General features: G+C 45.2%; 2 protein-coding genes across 2 annotated transcripts in view; one reads left to right on the top strand and one right to left on the bottom strand.

The window, feature by feature from the left end:
* The window catches only part of LOC308305930 (dimethyladenosine transferase 1, mitochondrial-like), a gene marked incomplete at its 3' end in the record, with an annotated part of 103,501 nt that overhangs the window by 39,093 nt on the left and 46,096 nt on the right, over nt 1–18,312 (bottom strand). The window lies entirely within an intron of this gene.
* Nucleotides 12,492–13,758, top strand: LOC308305764 (claudin-20; the record flags this gene model as incomplete). Its single annotated transcript, XM_080750622.1, has 2 exons — nt 12,492–12,584; nt 13,123–13,758. The coding sequence occupies 2 exons, from the start codon at nt 12,492–12,494 to the stop codon at nt 13,756–13,758; spliced, it is 729 nt and encodes a 242-aa protein (XP_080606748.1).

Genomic DNA, 18,312 nt, shown 5'->3' with positions numbered 1-18,312 from the left:
ACAGATGGTAAATGAGGTGCAATTTGGGTCAATCAAGCTAGCCACGCCCCTACTGCGGCATACACAATTTTATCATCAATTTCAAAATACATGGGACCACAATTTAACAAAACTTAAATCTCCTCTATGGTCTTCCTCTAGGCCTCCTGCCTGGTACAGTAGATGTCCAATCCATCTCAGTCTGGCCTCTCTGGCTTTATCTCCAAAACATCCAACATGTGCCGTTACTTTTTGGGAAATGGGACAAACATACACCACTAAGATAGCCATGTACCTGAACTAATACTTCCAAAACGTCAATGACGTCCACAATTACAACACCAGAGGCAGCTCCACAGATCATGTCCAACCCAGATTCGGCTCAAACAAAGGGTTAAATTAGTTTTCCTGCTATACCACTAAAATGTAACCTGACTTGCGCCAGATGGTGGCAGTAGTGCGTACCGCCCTACTTTACCATCTGAGATCTCTCTGGGAGAGTTGATCACACTCGTAAAGCCCCGGGCCGGACGAATCAGCGGCAGCTACGGGCGGGCTCTGAGCGGCTCTGAACCAATAGAGTCTGATTGCAGAACACGTGGAAACCCAGGAGGCGGATGAGTGGTTGGAGTTGGCACTCCCAGACTGTGATAGAGAGACAGCCCCATCCAATCACCTGCTAAAGAATTTGAAAAAATGGCCCGCCCCTTACATCGGGTCTCCCCGAGCGATCCCAGATGATGGTAAGCAGAGCGGTATGCAGCCAGGCATACGCACTGCTGACATTATCTGGCGCAGTCAGGTTAACTAAAATGTGGAATGCCCTACCGAAGGCCTTAAAGGAGTGTAATCCCTACCTTCCTTTAAAACCGCTCTGAAAAACCACTTACAGGCGGCTGCTACTCGAAACTGGTAACAGTAAAGCCTAGCCTAACCTTACCTCCCCCTGACCCTTCTATAGTAGTCTCACGTAGCCAGACAACTATTCCACAATCCCTGAATGCTTTATAGAGTCTGGAACTACAGCTCCTGAACGACGAGTAACGGAAACGGGCATTACCGTTCAAGAAAATATATTTTAAAATGTCATTTCTGCTAAGCAGCATGTGTAGATGATTTTTATTTATATAATGATAAATGTGAGCGATGTGAGACGGAAACGGAAGTGACGAGGAGGCTTCATTACCAGTGAACTGTACGGTCATGAAACTACCTTTTCCTATGCAAACCCGAATAAGTTCTTCAATCAATCAATACAATGCATCGTGGCACATTGTGAGCTTGTCTATAATAGAGTAACAAAGTCATGACGTGACTCTCTCATCCCCCGGTTCACAGAAGTAATTTCTCTATGGAGAATAACATTGGGTCATCTTAAAATCGTCTCATATAAGCATTGTGGTCCAGCAATAAACAAACTGTCTCTGCGATATTGTCGGGGAGGTGGCTCTGTGTGGTTTATGATAGTCATAACTAATTCGGCGACAGTAACATTATCGTTTTCTCACCATCAGTTGATTCTTCATATCCATATGAGTCAAACTGCTGAGATCATTTGTTTATGTTTGGATCACAGCTCTTATATGACGCGATATGAAAAAAGTCTATGGGAATTCAGAATGGGGGAAAAAACGTGAAACAGCTAGGATGGGTAAATTACCTCCACTTCGTTGCTCTATTTTAACTACTTGTGCATGACACTAGTATGATGAAGTAGGCCATTAATTCACAAAGAAACATAAAAAGTTGATGTACAGTATGGAGATACAGTATGAGGTTTCTGCCCGACAGCGACAATGTGGACCTTTTTAATAGAGAAGCCAACAAGCCCCGGCCGGCGGCTTCACAAACATGTCACAAAACAGTTTTGCCTCCAACAGACTCGCACATAATGACGTGTAATATTACCAAGGCCAGTGTGACAGCGAACACGGTCCCAACAGTGCACCGAACAAGGACTGCTTTTGAACAGCAGCAGCGACGGTTCCCCGCCGTTATCAACCAGACACCTTGGACATTAACTATGAATATCCACTTTAGCAGGAGACCGAGCACAAAAGCAATTACACATTGGGCTGGGGCGGCGGGGGCGGAGACTGAGGAGGGGAGGAGGGGGTGTTGAGGGACATAAAAGAGAGAGAATGTAAATTGGACAATAAAACTCCATCACGTGGTTTGAGAAGGTCCGACTGAGCCTGGCTGGGAGCGACGCTGCGGAAAGGCAGAGGAGGTGATAAAAGTAAAAAAGAAAAAAAGGGGGGGACCATGCTTATCCTAGCAAGACCTGGAGTTATATTAAAATGTAGGTTTTGAAAAATAGCAGATCTACAAGCTCACAGCATGGCACAGAGTGCAGCGCTGCAAGCTTATAGATCTGCTATTTCTTTTAAATCGTGTGCAAATCTTTGAATAAATATATTTTCAAAGCGAATATTTTTAACCCAAATCCTTCGTTCTCGGGGTCCCTGAAAAAAAAAAACATTTTGAGATGCGGGTCCACAGTCAAAATAAATAATAAATTCTGGGGGTCCTTGACATGAAAAGGTTTGAGAATCACTGGTCATAGAAACATGCGTTTTTTTTAGAAGACATTTCCAGAATCAAGTGAAAATATTCAGACTTGCACAAACGTTTTTTTTTTTTTTTTTCAAAAATAGCAGATCTACAAGCTATTATCGAATTATATTAACAAGCTATATCTGCTATTTTTCAATCGCTAAAGCATACTATAATGGTCAGAGTAATAACGCGTTTTCCGGTCTAAACGGCTTATAATAGCCTGCCATCCGTGTCTTCACACATGACAGAATCACACATCCACCAAGGAGCTCCCTGGGCTCATGTTAACCAGCGCCAACACCATCGCCACCACCCCTCACCCCCCACCTCACCCCCACTTCCCTCCTCTTCCTCTTTAAATCTATTTATTTCATTATTTCATCCGCCCCCTCCGGGACAACAACAGCATCAGCACTTACGATATCATCGCTTACAAGAGACAAGTCACACACGTGCCCCGTAGCGTGTGCGTGTGTGTGTGTGTGTGTGTGTGTGCGTGTGTGCGTGCGTGTGTGTGTGTGTTACTAGTACTTGTGAGGGCCAAATGTCCCCTCTCAAGTGGGAAACGGACGTTGTGAGGAGTTTAGGCTTACAGTATTTTACAGTTAGAACGGAGAAGTCTCGGGATTCGGATTAGGGTTCTGAGGCATTTCAGAGGTTAGGCTGAAGTTATATGTCTGATCTGACAACAGCGGATCTACAAGCTCACGACACACAGTGTGAGCCTTGTAGATTATCAATTATGTATATCGTCACTGTCGGGTAGAAACCTTGTATGTCTAGGCTTCAAATTTGTAAGTTTTTTCCCCAGCAAAATAAAGCCCTGCTTCATCATACAAGACCGTCGCACAAAAGTAGCGAAAACAGCAGATCTACAAGCACACAACGCCGTGAGGCGTTGTGTGCTTGTAGATCGGCTGTTTTCACTAGTTTAAATCATTTTAAATACAAAACGGTTTTGGACATACAAGGTGCCCACCCGACAACGACAATATATTTTTTTGGGTGCACAAAGGGCGAAAAGTGACATCACCCTAAAGGGTGAGGTTGTGCCATCTGTCTTGGCCATATATGGATTCTGTTAGTGTGGTTCTCCTAACAGGGCATCATCTGGGATACAATCCCTTTTATGCCTATATATGGAGATCCCTAACAGAATCCCTTTTATGCCCATATATGGAGATCCCTGCTCTGAGTATCTGACATCATTAATCCCTTTTATGCCCATATATGGAGATCCCTAACATAATCCCTTTTATGCCCATATATGGAGATCCCTGCTCTGAGTATCTGACATCACTGTGATGTCACCTGTTTATGCCTACTGTATATATGGAGATATCTGCTCTGAGTATCTGACATCACTGCGATGTCACCTGTGATGTCACAGTGATGTGTCAGGGAAATCACAGTGTCAGGCATTACACGTATACATACGGTCAAGCTGTGACGATTCTCATAGTAAACTTCCTCCCTACGGTCACAATAACTCAGGCTTTCACGGTTAGGGCTAAAAACATTTGATGTCCTCACAAGTATGCAAACGTACGTGTGTGTCCGTGTGTGTGTGTGTGTGTGTGTGTGTGTGTGTGTGTGTGTGCGCAGAAAGTGGAAAATGTCTCATCCCGCTGCGCCCCACTGGGGTTCTGAGAACACAGCGCTGAAGGTCACTGACGCCACCAAACCCCATGCAGGTATCACTACGGCAGTGTATTAGTAGTGTGTCCGTGCCCGTGTGTGTGTCTGTGTGTGTGTGTGTGCGTCTCTCGTACTCTAGTACTCTGGGGGTCTCTTAGGGGCCGTCACATGTACTGTAGGAAGCACAGAGGTGGGGGGAGGCGGGGCGGTGGAGTTCATCAGGGCAAATTAAACAAACAGATCAATACGTGAACAAATCAATCACCGGCAAACCCATCCGCGCAAAGTAACGAGCGCGCGTCACTGCAGCCTATGTACGGTCATTACACGCTAGACTAGAGAGAGTGAGCGAGAGAGTGAGCGAGGGAGGGAGGGAGGGAGGGGGATGCTTCTTTTTTTTTTTTTGCCCATGCAGCAGAATTATAGGAACCAGCACATCTGTGTTTTCAAGGGTATCGCGTCTATTAGCCATGTTCGTTTTTTTTCGAGTTATTTTTTTTACTCGGTTCCCGTCTCGCGTTTTGTCCTCTTTGTCATTCATGAAAGGAGGTTACTGCTCTAACCACCATAGAGCCCCCCCACCACAACCCCCCGTGTCCTCTACAACAGAGGGGTTGAACAGGAGGGTGGGTAGCAGCTGGGAGGTTCTTTTTACCCTCTTATTGATAAAGACATTTGCCCCATGGCTGTGGATGGTAAGCAGGGTACGATCTGGCGTTGTGTGGAGAGGGTCCACGTGGTTCTCTAAATGGTAAATGGTGCATTTGTATCCAAGGTGCTTTACATAGATTGTGCATTATATCAACCCATTCTCACACACACACACACACACACACACACACACACACACACACACACACACACACACACACACACACACACACACACACACACACACACACACACACACACACACACACACACACACACACACACACACACACAATTTGACGTTTACGTTTATTTGTCGTCTGAATGTGTCTAATAATTTGATTATCATGCTGCTGACGAAACCCAATTTCAGTAATGTGAAATACCACTCTTGCATCTGGAAACACTGGCATAGTGCCTTATTTTAGTGTTTTATTAGTGTTAATTGGTGTAATGTTTTTAAATGTTGTGTTGTATGTCTTCTTATTGGACCTTGTGTCTGTCAATAAAAGTTGATGATGATGATGATGATGATGATGATGATGATTCATACACCGATGGCGGAGTAAACCATGCAAAGCACCAACCTGCTCACCGGGAGCAACTAGGGGTTCAGAGTCTTGCTCAACTCTGGGGGAGCCCGGATTCGAACTGGGAACCCTTCGGGAACCCTTCCCTGTTCTAATGACGGTTTCTCTACCCCTGAGCCAATACCACCCCTATTCTCTGACCCCCTCTGGGCGCTTCAGATAAAACAACTCACCCACCCTCAGAAGTCTGCTGGGCCATCTGATCTGGACCGGATCAAAACTCAATCTTAAGATTTAGCAGTCTTTCCGGCGCTAACCCCTTGTAGCTCTGCCGTCATTACATCATTTATCTATAAAAAACGCCCTGAAAAAACACCTACAGGCGGCAGCTCGTAACTGGTAAAAAATAAACCTAGCCCTGCCTTACCCTCCCCCTGACCATTCTATTGTAAATATCTACTGTATATATTGTCCTGCACTGTTTTCTTTTTTTTTCTGACTATCTACTGCATAGTAATGTGTTCTATCTATACTTACGTGGTTTCCTGTGTAAATAAGCCAAGTGCTTTCAAGGATCTCCTTTTAGTTGACCTTGTACCAGTGAACTGTACTGACATGAAACTGTACCTTTTTATATGCAAACTTCTAATAAAGTCTTCAACCAATCAATCAGTCCTAGTAGTGCCAAGGAATATGTTGAGGTGCGAGAACAAGTTCCGGTGCCTCCGTCATGTTGGCACGAGTGTCGGCTGGCAGACTCTCCGGAATAAAATAAATCACACCCAATGTGAAGTGAGCGGTGGTCGTGCTTGCATAACGTCTTCAGACTAGGATTTGAGTCTAGGATGTACAGGCTATGCTACACACACACATTTTGCTATGGCAAAACGCTGAGGAAAAAGGCTACAGACACACGCACAGCCACTCTATGGAGCGGTTTACGTGCTACACACACATTTTGCTATGGCAAAACGCTGAGGAAAAAGGCTACAGACATACGACATCACTAGACAAACATGATGCTACCCACACACATTTTACTATAGCAAAACGCTAAGGAAAAAGGTTACGGACACACGCACAGCCACTTAGAGGAGCGGTTTGCACCGCTCAAAAAAACAGTGGTTAACAGTGATTAGAGAAGTTGTCAAAATCAACATGTATTGCGGAAAGCGTACCTATTCTAGGGGAGAACATTTGGCAGAAATAGACAATCTACAAGCTCACACAACGCATCACAACAATAGCAGATCTGCAAAGCTCAAACTCGAGCATGCAAGATCTGCTATGTTTGAGGCTTTTGTGTGACACTGTAATATGATCAAGTAGGGCATTCATTTAGGACAAAAACACAAAAGGTTAATCCAGTGAATTCTAATGAATCCAGTGATTCGTCCAGGGCTGATGTTTTTACTCAAGAGCGTCTACAAAGATCGATAATTTATCTGTAAATACCAATACATTATTTAGTGAAATAAACACATTTGTTTCATTATTTCACTGGTATTCATAGCAAAACATATATTCCATTAAACTAAATTTGTTATTTTCCTCAATTTAAAATCATTCGTTCATTTGGTGGCTTTCCTGCCCTGGCATCTGGGTTTTGTGCCCTCAAAAAACCCTTATTGATAGCACCAAGAGGCAACTGGCCTTTGCTCCTAAAATGATGGAATTCCAGGAGGCCTGAAAGTAACTATGGGCTGGATCAGCCAAGAGATTCTGTGTATTGGGGGTAAAAAAGGAACAGGCCCAGTATAGAGCCTAGGGGGACTCTGTTGGTGGTGGTTAAGCTCTCATCTTGATTACATTGGCCTTCCCCTCTGTACTGTAGCACACAGAACACCCACTGCAGGGCAAGGCTGTCTGGAAATGTATCCTGTGCTGCAACAGCTTTCTAACAGTGTTGCCACGTCCGCTTATTATAAGCCACTTTGGACTTGTTTTACCTAAATTCATGCAAAGCGGTACACAGTATCTCTAAAGTCATCTCATCAACATGCATCTGTCCCATTTAGCGCCACCATCAGGCCGATTTTGGCAAAACAAATTTTTGAACACTGCTCGTACAGATTTTGGCCTAAAATCACACAAAGCGGTACACAGTATCTCTAAAGTCATGTCATCAACATGGATCTGTCCCATTTCCCATATTCCCTCCTGATTGGCTACGATTGCCTTCTAAAGTTTGTGTATGCGACGTGACGGTCGCTTATCTCCCGATTAGGGAGTCTTACTGGTTTAAACCAGTGGTTCTCAAATACTTTCATGTCAAGGACCACAGGGGTTGTGAGCTAGTAGATCAGCTATTTTCAAATGGTAACCGGAAGGCTCGCACCGATCGCTTGGTGGGTCGGTTCTTGTATATCCTTGCATTCGTTTTACTGAGGATAAGGTTAAAAGTAAGTTTAGGGTTGGGCATAGTTTTACTGAGGTTAAGATTAGGAATAGGGTTAGGTTTTGGCACTGTTTTACTGAGGTTAAGGTTAGGAATATGGTTCAGTTTAATCGTTTAGGCATAGTTTACCAGTTACGTTTAAGAACACCAGGCAGAGAACATTCCACCGCTCCGCCTGATTCGATGCCCGAGGTGTGTTTGGGGCGAGCATTCTTGTATTCTTTCAAATAGCCAGTGTATATAGGTTTAAAGGGCTTGTGTAGCCTATATAGTCGCTTCTTTTAGGCTTGTTTTCATATACCTGTTTGCTTGTTTCTCTCTGGCAAACCTGGCAACACTGCCTTCTAATTTTACACCTAAAGTAAGCAGACTATAGTTAGCAGACACTCCACGTGTGGAACTATTAGAATTATGTCTAAAATGTTAATTTGCTGTGGGAGCGTTGAATCCCCCCCAGACTGCCCAGTTCATAGGCTTGTTAAACTATAATCAAGGTCTATTTTTAGATTAAAAACCATTACTGTGAGAGGGTGAGCTGTTAACATCCTCTATCCATCCCTGTATTATTTCCATTTTGATCACTTCTCTTTAGGTAAGAAAATCCTCAGCAGCCTGGGGGTGGTAGCAGCACATTAGCTGCTATAGCTATAGCGTTTTAGTAGAGATTATTTTGTTGTTTTTCTCATAAGCATTGTCCGATAGTGGTGATGGCCACATTGAAAGGAAGATTAAGTATGGTTACATGAATGAATACATTTAAATAAATTATAAGCCAACGACGAAATGTGTTATTTTAAGCAACATCTTCATACTAGAGAGATTAAAGTTTTGTTCTCTAATATTGAAACTATTTACTACCAGATGGGAGCGATCCATGTTGATGACATGACTGTAGACATATTGTGTACTGCTTTGCATGATTTTAGGGCACAATCTGTAGGAGCAGCGTCCAAAAATTCGCCCTGAAGGTGGCACTAAATGTGACAGATCCATGTTGATGACATGACTCTATAAATACTGTGTACCGCTTTGCGTGATTTTAGGGCAAAATCTGTAGGAGCTGTCTCAAAAAATGTGTTTTGCAAGAATCTGCCTCTTGGTGGCGCTAGAAGAGGGCCATGTGAGAAATGAGTGGCGGAGGTAGTGGTTTGGCAGCCAAGGAGTGTGTGTGTGCAAAGTTTGGCATGGAACGGGGCAACGATGGCGGAGATATGAGAAGGGGAAAAGTGTGACGTGTGACTAACAGACTGACAGACTGACTGACAGCCGGTGGAGGTGTTGATAGTAACTGCGACCCTACGGTCGCAACGATAATATTTCATATAGGCTATAATGTAGCCTACAGCATAGCAAATAAAGAGTAACTAGAGGCAGTGGCTTTTCTGAGCACAGGTCTCCGCCAGGTCAGGTAGGTTAGTGTAGACTCCTGGTATAATAGACCAATGTGAAAATTGCCTTTTACGGCAATTGGATGCTGCATTCATGATTTGAGGCATTTTGTTCCAAAAATGTGTTTTGCAAAAGTCGATCTGCTGGCGGCGCTAAAACAAACCAATGTGAAAAGGGTGGTATTAGTTGGATCCTACAAACTTTGGAAGGCAATATTAGTCAATAAGGATGGAATATGAAATATTGGACAGATCCGTCTTGTAGTCTTAGTAGTAGTAGTAGTCTTTATTTCGGTCCATTAAAAAAATAAAAATACAAAGATGCAATGTAGTCCACCAATAACAGTGGCACCGAAAAGGAATAGGCAGAAGCCAAGACTTATTGTGCCTACCCTTTTTGAAGAGTAAAAAAAAATCCAACATTGATTTCTCTAAACTGAAAGAATCCCGACCGCGTGACTACCTAATATTGTGAACCAATTTGTGTGATTTTTGGATAAAATCTGAAGGAGTAATGTCAAAATAATTGTTTTACATAAATTGGCCTCCTGGTGGCGCTGTAAACGGCAAATGTGAAAAATGCAGGGCAAAAGATTTTCCTTGGCCTCTAGGGAGTGTACAGTTTTACACCGGTCGGTGGAGTTATAGACCTGGCCTGTTATAGCGCCACCATGAGGCTGATTTGAATCGGTTCTTCCAGACATATTAGGAATAAAACAACAACAGTTCTGACCATAACGTCACAATAATGTAAACCATCTATATAGAAACTACGGAGATGCGAGAGACTGGGAAAGTCCTTTGTGCCGGTTGCTCTCAAGCCATACAATGAGACACACAACAGTTGCTTGAAAAGGACAACTGTAACCTAGGACAACTAACTTAACTGGAACAATAGTTGTACTGACCTCTGACCCCTAGGACCTTTCCATTGAGTGGTCATGTGGCGTTAGCACTGACCAATGGACACTTTTGTTTGGCTCTGCACTATTGAGTTGTGTTGGTGGTAGTATTCAGTATTATTGCATGTATTTGACATGGCAGTGGATACATGTGTAGCACTGACTAACATCCACTGTTTGGACACTTTTGTTTGGCACTGCATTGATTAGTTGTGCTTTAAGTAGGCATATTGCTATTTGTGTTGTGATGTGACACTTATGAGCATTGACTGCTTTTTCAACGCTTTATGTATATATTCTTCCTTTTGTATTTTTTTGTATTTTTGTGTATATATATATATATATATGTGTGTGTATTTGTTTCTTTTTTCACTGTACACAACAGTACATATTAACAGTATACTTTCTCCGTAACCTTTGTAACCTTAAACTGCTTTGCTGCCTCTGGGCGACTGATTTTCCCCCTTGGGATAATAAATGTATCTATCTATAGGCCTTCTATAATCTATAGTAAAGTAGCCTAGCCTATAGGTATCTAAGCTCACAGTGCAGACAAATAATTTAAGCATAAAAATGGTGTCTGAGATCCACACAGCGATATAAACGTTTTAGCTCCTGACCCAAAAGAGAAATTATATGTTTGCATGCAAGCTAGTGAAAACAGCAGATCTACAAGCTCACAGCCGCGTTGTGAGTTTTCAAATTGATGTAATTTTTGATTTCTTCATAAAATAAAATAAAAACAACCTCTGAATGTTTTTTTTTTTTTTTCATTCATGTTCGCTTTTTTGCTAGTTTTTAGAAAACATTTTGAATAATAATTAATAAAGAAAATGTAGGGAAAAAAAGAAAGAAAAAAAAAAAGAAAAAAAAGGGACCCAAAAGAATCTGTCTGTGAGCCACAAATGGGTCCCGACCCACTGTTTGGGAACCAGCGGATCAGACCCATAGAATCTCGATCCATCGGCTTCTAACAGCGAGTAGTTTAACTTGGGCTGGTGATGACGTAGAGACGGTGCTGCTACAGCGCAGACAGACAGACAGTCAGTCCGTCACAGAGGCTCGGTGGAGCCGCGCGATCGATGTTCTCCTCCGGACCTCCGCTCACACAACGGCTACAATGATGGATGATTAGGACCGAGGCGGTCCGCACCGGTCCGGACTAAAACAACCGTCTCCCCCACGGACCCCCCTCTCTCACCTCGTCTCCATCCGTGCGTGTTTGTTTGGTGTTTACAGAAATCACGGCGAGCGAACGAACACAGTCAACACACACACACACACACGCACACACACACACACACACACACACTGACACAACGTGACGCGTCGCATCCAGCTCTGCACCAGCCGAGAGAGAGGAGGTAAGAATTCAAGGAGAGCGTTTCTTTCAACAACACCGTTTTCTGTTCACGTTTTAAAACACTTTAGATTCGATTCTCGTTCCGTTTCATGAATAGTTCCTTTTCAAAGCTGAGCAGCGGCTGACATGTTTTACCTCCACGGTGAAAATGCATTGTAATAAATTGGTTATGAAGTATGTGAGGGGAGGTTAGAAAATTAACTGGAAAGTTTTATTCTGGCCGAACTGGTCCCCAAAATGTTTTGTTAATTTATTATTATGTTAAAATGGAAGCCTATGTAAAACTGATAAATAAATAAATAAATTGATGTTTTTGTAGACTTGCCTTATGCTGTGTTGAAGTGAAAATGCCTATAGAACAAGCCCTTACTATCATTACGAGTGGTGCTGAGGACACACTGCACCTTTAAGTGCACATAGCAAAGAGCGCTCACAAAAATACCACAAACTCATTTCTGGCTCTCCAATAACAAGCTCTATGGGGCTCATGCAGCCTCGGCCCGGGGAGGAGAAAACACATGCTAAATGGGAAAAGCGCACGCGAGCACAAAACACCCTCTCGTACACTCGTTTACTCAGTAATCAGCTCTAGCGAGCCCTGGGTCTTATCGCTCTTACAGGGGCTCTGCTACGCGCACTCCCTTTGTTCCCTTCCTTCCCTCCCGTTAGGAGAAAAGTCTGAGCTGGCTTCTGCAGCGTTGAGTGAGGAGGGAGAGAGAGAGAGAGAGAGGGATAGGGAGAGAGGGAGAGAGAGAGAGAATAACACGACTTAGCAATTCAGTTTCTCATTTTCTGTGTCTCTCTCCTGGAGTCCAGTGGAGGCGGCTTGGCACTGAGCAGCAGAGAGAGAGAGAGAGAGAGTGGAATCCGGGGGATTGGATTGGACCTGGCAGCTGGCGTTGCACCGGGGGAGTGGAAGAGAGAGGCGGTCGAGGGCAGAGAGGGCTCGAGGAGGCATCAAGGCGCCCGGGCCGGCGCCAGTTGAATGCTGCCCGGCGAGAAGGTGGTGGCGGAGGAGGAGGAGAGGGGGCAGCAGCAGCAGCAGCAGTGGCTGCGTCAAGCTGAGGCGGGGGAAGGATGAGGATGGCGTCCACCGGCATGCAGGTCTTCGGCTTCGTCCTGGCGCTGCTGGGCATCATGGGCGCCATGGTGGCGACGGTGCTGCCCAACTGGAAGGTGAGCGCCGTAGGGGTGGGTGGGCGATATAAGCTGTATCACCATCTTGAACACAATCTTATCGTGATTCGTTTTCATGTTTGTTTTTATGGTTCTTTTTCCAAGTTACTTGACAGTGCAACCACCTACCAGGTAACAAAAACTAAAAGAAAAAGGAGTAACGGACCATTTAGACCAGTGGTCCTCAAAGTGGGGTCCAGGGACTCTCTGGGTTCCTTTTGGGAGGTCTAAATTGGCCCTTACAAGTATGTAACTCTGACAGTGTACAAATGTCCATTTGGTTTCTTTTGAAAACTGTCAGAGTTAAGGGGAGACGACCTTGCCATTGTAAAGTTTGAGAATTACTGATTTAGACCAAAATGCAGGTTTAAATGAATTCTGCAATGGATCTCTGTATTAACAACTAAGTCAACAGGATTTTTTCATAGGGCTTCCCCCTCATTGTATCACGATATATACGATATCTCTAAAAAGGCATAACACGTGGGGACATTGTATCGTCTCCACAATATTCATCACCGTATCATCCACCCCTTAGGTGAGCGCCGACGTGGGCTCCAACATCATCACGGCCATCTCTCAGATGCAGGGCCTGTGGATGGACTGCACGTGGTACAGCACCGGCATGTTCAGCTGCACGCTCAAGTACTCGGTGCTGTCGCTGCCCGCCTACCTGCAGACGGCGCGCACCACCATGGTGCTGTGCTGCGTCATGGCCGCCATGGGCCTGTGCCTGGCGTCGCTGGGGCTCAAGTGCACGCGATGGGGCGGCGGGCGGCGCGCCAAGCGGCACGCCGCCGTCGCCAGCGGCGCCTGCTTCTGCGGCGCCGGCCTCCTGTGCCTGGTGCCCGCCTCCTGGTTCACCAACGAGGTCATCGCCAGCTTCCTGGACCACAACGTGCCCGAGAGCAACAAGTTCGAGCCGGGCGGCGCCGTCTACGTGGCGTTCGTGTCGGCGGGCTTCCTGTTCGCCGGCGGCTCCATCTTCTGCATGTCGTGCTCGGGCAAGCGGCACGGGCCCCAGGACATGATCCTGCTGCCGCCGCCGGACAAGCTGCTGCTGCAGCAGCAGGCGCAGCAGCTGCTGCAGCAGTCGCAGGACCTGCAGCACCAGTACTGCTCGCTGTCGCCGCTCGACAACAAGACCGGCTACAGCCTACAGGACTACGTGTGATGCCGAGGAGCGCTGCATGCACCGCAACGGGGGTCTAGACTCTAGAACGGATTATAAATCTACACCACACTCCTGACCAGGCTCTGGTCTCGGATGGAGGAGGAGGCTGAGAGGATCATAAGAGGGACGAGGGCGACGACTTCTCCCCCTTTTTTTCGTTTCTTCTTCTTTCAACCCTCTCTTCTTGTATCTTCTCTCTTTTATTGCGTTCCACAAGCACAAGCCGCTGGATGTTGTTTCCCAAGCGAGCGAGCGAGCGGCGCCTCGGAGCGGACGGAGTCTGGATAAAAGGTGGCAGAACGGGAGGAACGAACCCCGCTAAACAAGCGCCGATCATCCTTCGTTGGTGAACGGAGAAGAGAGAGCAGAGTTCCCCCGTGGACAATGGATTAACCGGTTACGTACAGTAGGCCTTTCCCTGTAGATTGAACACCACCACTCCTCCTCCCTCCCCTGCCCTCGCCAAAGGTTTGAATCGAAGGAAAGAAAAGAGAGGAATAAGATCCAATCATTTAGCTGCTATGTACAATCGTTTGGTATCCTCTCATTCGCTACGTCGGCAATATGATGCCTCAGAGAGGCAGCAGTAGGTGGAAGCCCTTTTCATAGAAGCCATCATGGGTTCATGTTTCTTTTTATGCTTGTGTCCACTAGAATGCTAGCAGGAAATGGACTGAAATAAAATGGTCATATTTTTGGTAGCTACTATAGAATGATGTTTGATATTTTTGCCTCTTACGAAGCATGCCGTTCCGGAGCCTGTGGAAGTGTGTTAATACAGTGGAATGCCTGGTAGAGGATCGATACATGATAACCCACATCACAATGCCTGTGCCTAAAAATAAGCTGTACAAATGTTATCCCGCTGAAACTGTTCGAGGAATAGACTGTCAGTCAGGACGAGGAGGCGAGAGAACGGCCGGGCTGCAGATTTGACAGAAAAATAGGGGTGGGCGATATGGAAAAACACAATATCACGATATTTTCCCAAGCTGTATCACAATACACGATCTTATCACGATTCTTTTTCACGTTGGTTTTTATGGTTATTTATCAAGTTGCTTGACAAAAACTAGACTCTCTGGGTTCCTTTTGGGAGGTCTAAATTGAACTTTACATTTAACTCTGACAGCATACAAATGAAACCAAATGGACCATTTGGTTTCATTTGTATACTGTCAGAGTTAAGTGGAGACCTTGACATTTTAAAGTTTGAGAACTACTGATTTAGACCAAAATGCAAGTTTAAATTGAATTCTGCAATGAATCTCTGTATTAACAATTAAACAGGATTTTTTACAAGGCTCCCTCATTTGTATCACGATATATACGATACCTCTGAAAAGGCATATCGTGGAGACATTGTATCGTCTCAACGATAATTATCACCATATCGCCCACCCCTACAGAGAAATGCAGACAGACAAGACAGACTGATGCCCAGCACACATTGCAGGTGTAAATATGGGAGGAGGGAGAGAGAAAGAGAAAGAGAGAGAGAGAGAGAGAGAGAGAGAGAGAGAGAGAGATTAAGATGATAGATTGATAGTTTTCCATCCTCCAGCAGACTGGATGATGTGACTTTGCGGCGCGTTGATTTCACATTTCCCTTCAAACTAGAAAAAAAAAAACATCCCGTCTCTAGCAGCCTCAAATTCCATTACATGATGTGATCAACCCTCCGCCAACACACTGGCACGCGGATTATACACACCCACGCATGCACACACACACATACTCTGATACAAGTAGCACACTGGTACAAAACACTGACAAGGCCACACATACACACAATCCCGTGCACCAGCTTGTGTACACACACACACACAAAAAAAACCTTTGGAAAACATCCGTCTAATAAAATGCATGCGCTTTTTTTCCATTGTAGCCATCCACCTTCCTCACTGCCATGGAAACGGATTCTGGTACCCAAAAAATCTCCTCTGTTGTTGTCTGGGGGGCATGTGTGAGTGTGCGTGCATGTGAGTGAGTGTGTGCACGTACGTGCACGCAGGCGTGCGTGCGTGTATTCCGTGTAATGTTCCTGCAGAGCCCTTGCTTGTGCAGTGCTGCTGCTGCTTCGCTAATCCATTTTTATTAGCCAGAGATGTGAGATAAGACACTAGACAGCTTCCCTGTGTTAACCCTTGACTAAGGCTTTGGGCCGTCTTTATTAGTGTTGTCCGTTCCGAATGTATATCTATGACATACTGGTCACAGAGAGATGATTTATAGAAAGAAGATTCTTGAGTCATGACTGCCTGAGTGGGCTGTGTGTCAGGCTGCTAAAAAAGGTTTGAGTCATTCTCCATATGTGACTTGTTTTTCCAAGCGGCGCGCGCACGTGTGTGTGTGTGTGTGTGTGTGTGTGTGTGTGTGTGTGTGTGCGTGCGTGGACTTGTATTCCTATGCTTGTGAACAGACATTGTGAGGACATTTTCCTGGTCCTCAGAAGATAAATGGTTTGTTGTTTTGTTTTAGGCGGACAATTAGGAAAAGATTCAAGTTGGCGTTAGGTTGGCCTTCTGCTGGTGCCACGCACCATAAATAACAAGTATAACATATCGTCACTGTCGGGCAGAAACCTCGTATCTCCAAGTTTCAAGTTTGTACGTTTTTTTCACAAAAGGTAAAGCCCTGCTTCATCATACAAGGCCGTTGCGCTAAGGTAGTGAAAACAGCCGATCTACAAGCACACAACGCCTCGCACCTGCTGTTGTCACTAGTTCAGATCATTTTTTAAATGATATATACAAAACGAACGGTTTTGGACATACAAGGTTTCCACCCGACAACGACATTATCAGTATGCCTCAGGCTTTAACATTTGGGTTAAAGGAGAAAAGAAGATAAAAACGCGAAGCATTGCTGTCCTCAAATATGGATGTGCTCACAAGTAGAGTAATTCCAACGACACGTGTGTGTGTGTGTGAGTGTGTGTACCTGCAGATGGGATCGGTGTCTTGAGCCGCAGCCACTTGACTCTCTGTCACCACCGATGTTTTTCCCACCCGTCACTCACTCTCACTCTCTCTCCCTCTCCCTCTCTCTCCCTCTCGCTTGTGTCATATGTCACGGTCACGCGCATGACTGACAGGGAACATGGACGCATGTTGGAGAGCATGACCCCGACACGCAGACGCACCTACTCAAATGTCGGTGGTGGTGGTGGGTGGTGGGTGGTGTTGGTGGTGGTACCTGTTTTAAGCTTTCACACCAGTCTGTTTCCATGGCTGGGACTGGGAGTTAAAACGTCTGTTTCTGTCCTTCACTGGCTATTCTCAGTGACACTGGGCTGTTTCGGTGACATTCAGAAGTGGTGTGTTCTAGACATTTTTATTAGGGCATACTATAATCTATGATCCGCGGCTATTCGTGTGGCCGGCGCACACGCCAGTGCATAATGGCTATCAGATACGCTACTTTGAAAGGTTCACGAGGGCATACTCTTTTTCAAAAAATAATGTCTTCACGGCATACTGCGTATAGCCGCGTGACAGGTAGAACACAGCACTGGTGACATTGGCTGTTTCAATGACATTGGCTGTTGCGGTGACATTGCTTCGGGGACACTGGCTGCTTCGGTCTCACTGGCCGTTTCAATGACAATGGCCGCTTGAGCGACATTGCCTCGGTGCCACTGGCTGCTTCAGTGACATGGACTGCGGTTACATTCATGGACAATATTTATTCATTCAGAATTAACCTGTTTACCTGAATATAACAATATCCCCATTCAAACGGTATATACCGGTACATACCACCCCTCCATACCGGAATAGAATATTCTATATCAGGGGTCTTCAATGTTTTCAGGCCAAGGACCCCTTAGTCGAGAGAGAGATGTAGCAGGGATCCCCCACAATCCATAGATAACGTATAGTTTAGTTTCATCTTTTGACAGCACAATCATCAGTGTATTTTGGGTTCATCTAAATTTGTGTTTCCAGATATTTAACCACTTGAACCGTCAATACTTCATAAACTTGACCTTTCACTCTGTACTTAGTCTGCTCTTTTTCCCCTCTACATGAAACCTCTTTGCCAAAAATAGACGATCTACAAGCTCTCAACGCCTCGCAGCGCGAGGCGTTGTGAGCTTGTAGATCTGCTATTTTTGGCTAAAGTTCTCAGAATATGGACGCTAGGGTTCAAGTGGTTAATATTGAAAAGGAGAAAAAATACTTCTATCACACAAAGATTTCGGGGACCCCCTGTAGTAACTCTGAGGACCCCCTAGGGGTCCCGGACCCCCTGTTGAAGACCCCTGTTCTATTCCAATTGACCGGAATGGAATATTCCATTCCAAATTGAGATGTTTTACATGAGCATTCTGAATGAGCGGTCATTCTGAATACGAGTGGAATATACCTGTGCATGTAAACGCATCCATAGCTTTCAGTGACACACTGGCTGCTTCCGTGATTCTGCTTCAGTGACGCGGCCTAGCGTTTGCCAACGAGTTTGTGCCCCTAAGAATAGATATCCTAAGACCCAAATCTAGAGTGAACATTTTTAGCTCAAATCTTTGCTTCTGGGGGTCCCTGGAACAAA

The sequence above is a fragment of the Nannobrachium achirus genome (assembly GCF_963921795.1).
Source record: "Nannobrachium achirus genome assembly, chromosome: 20".
NCBI lineage: Eukaryota > Metazoa > Chordata > Actinopteri > Myctophiformes > Myctophidae > Nannobrachium > Nannobrachium achirus.
The sequence above is the reverse complement of the archived record's forward strand: the minus strand, read 5'-3'. Positions and strand labels throughout refer to the sequence as shown.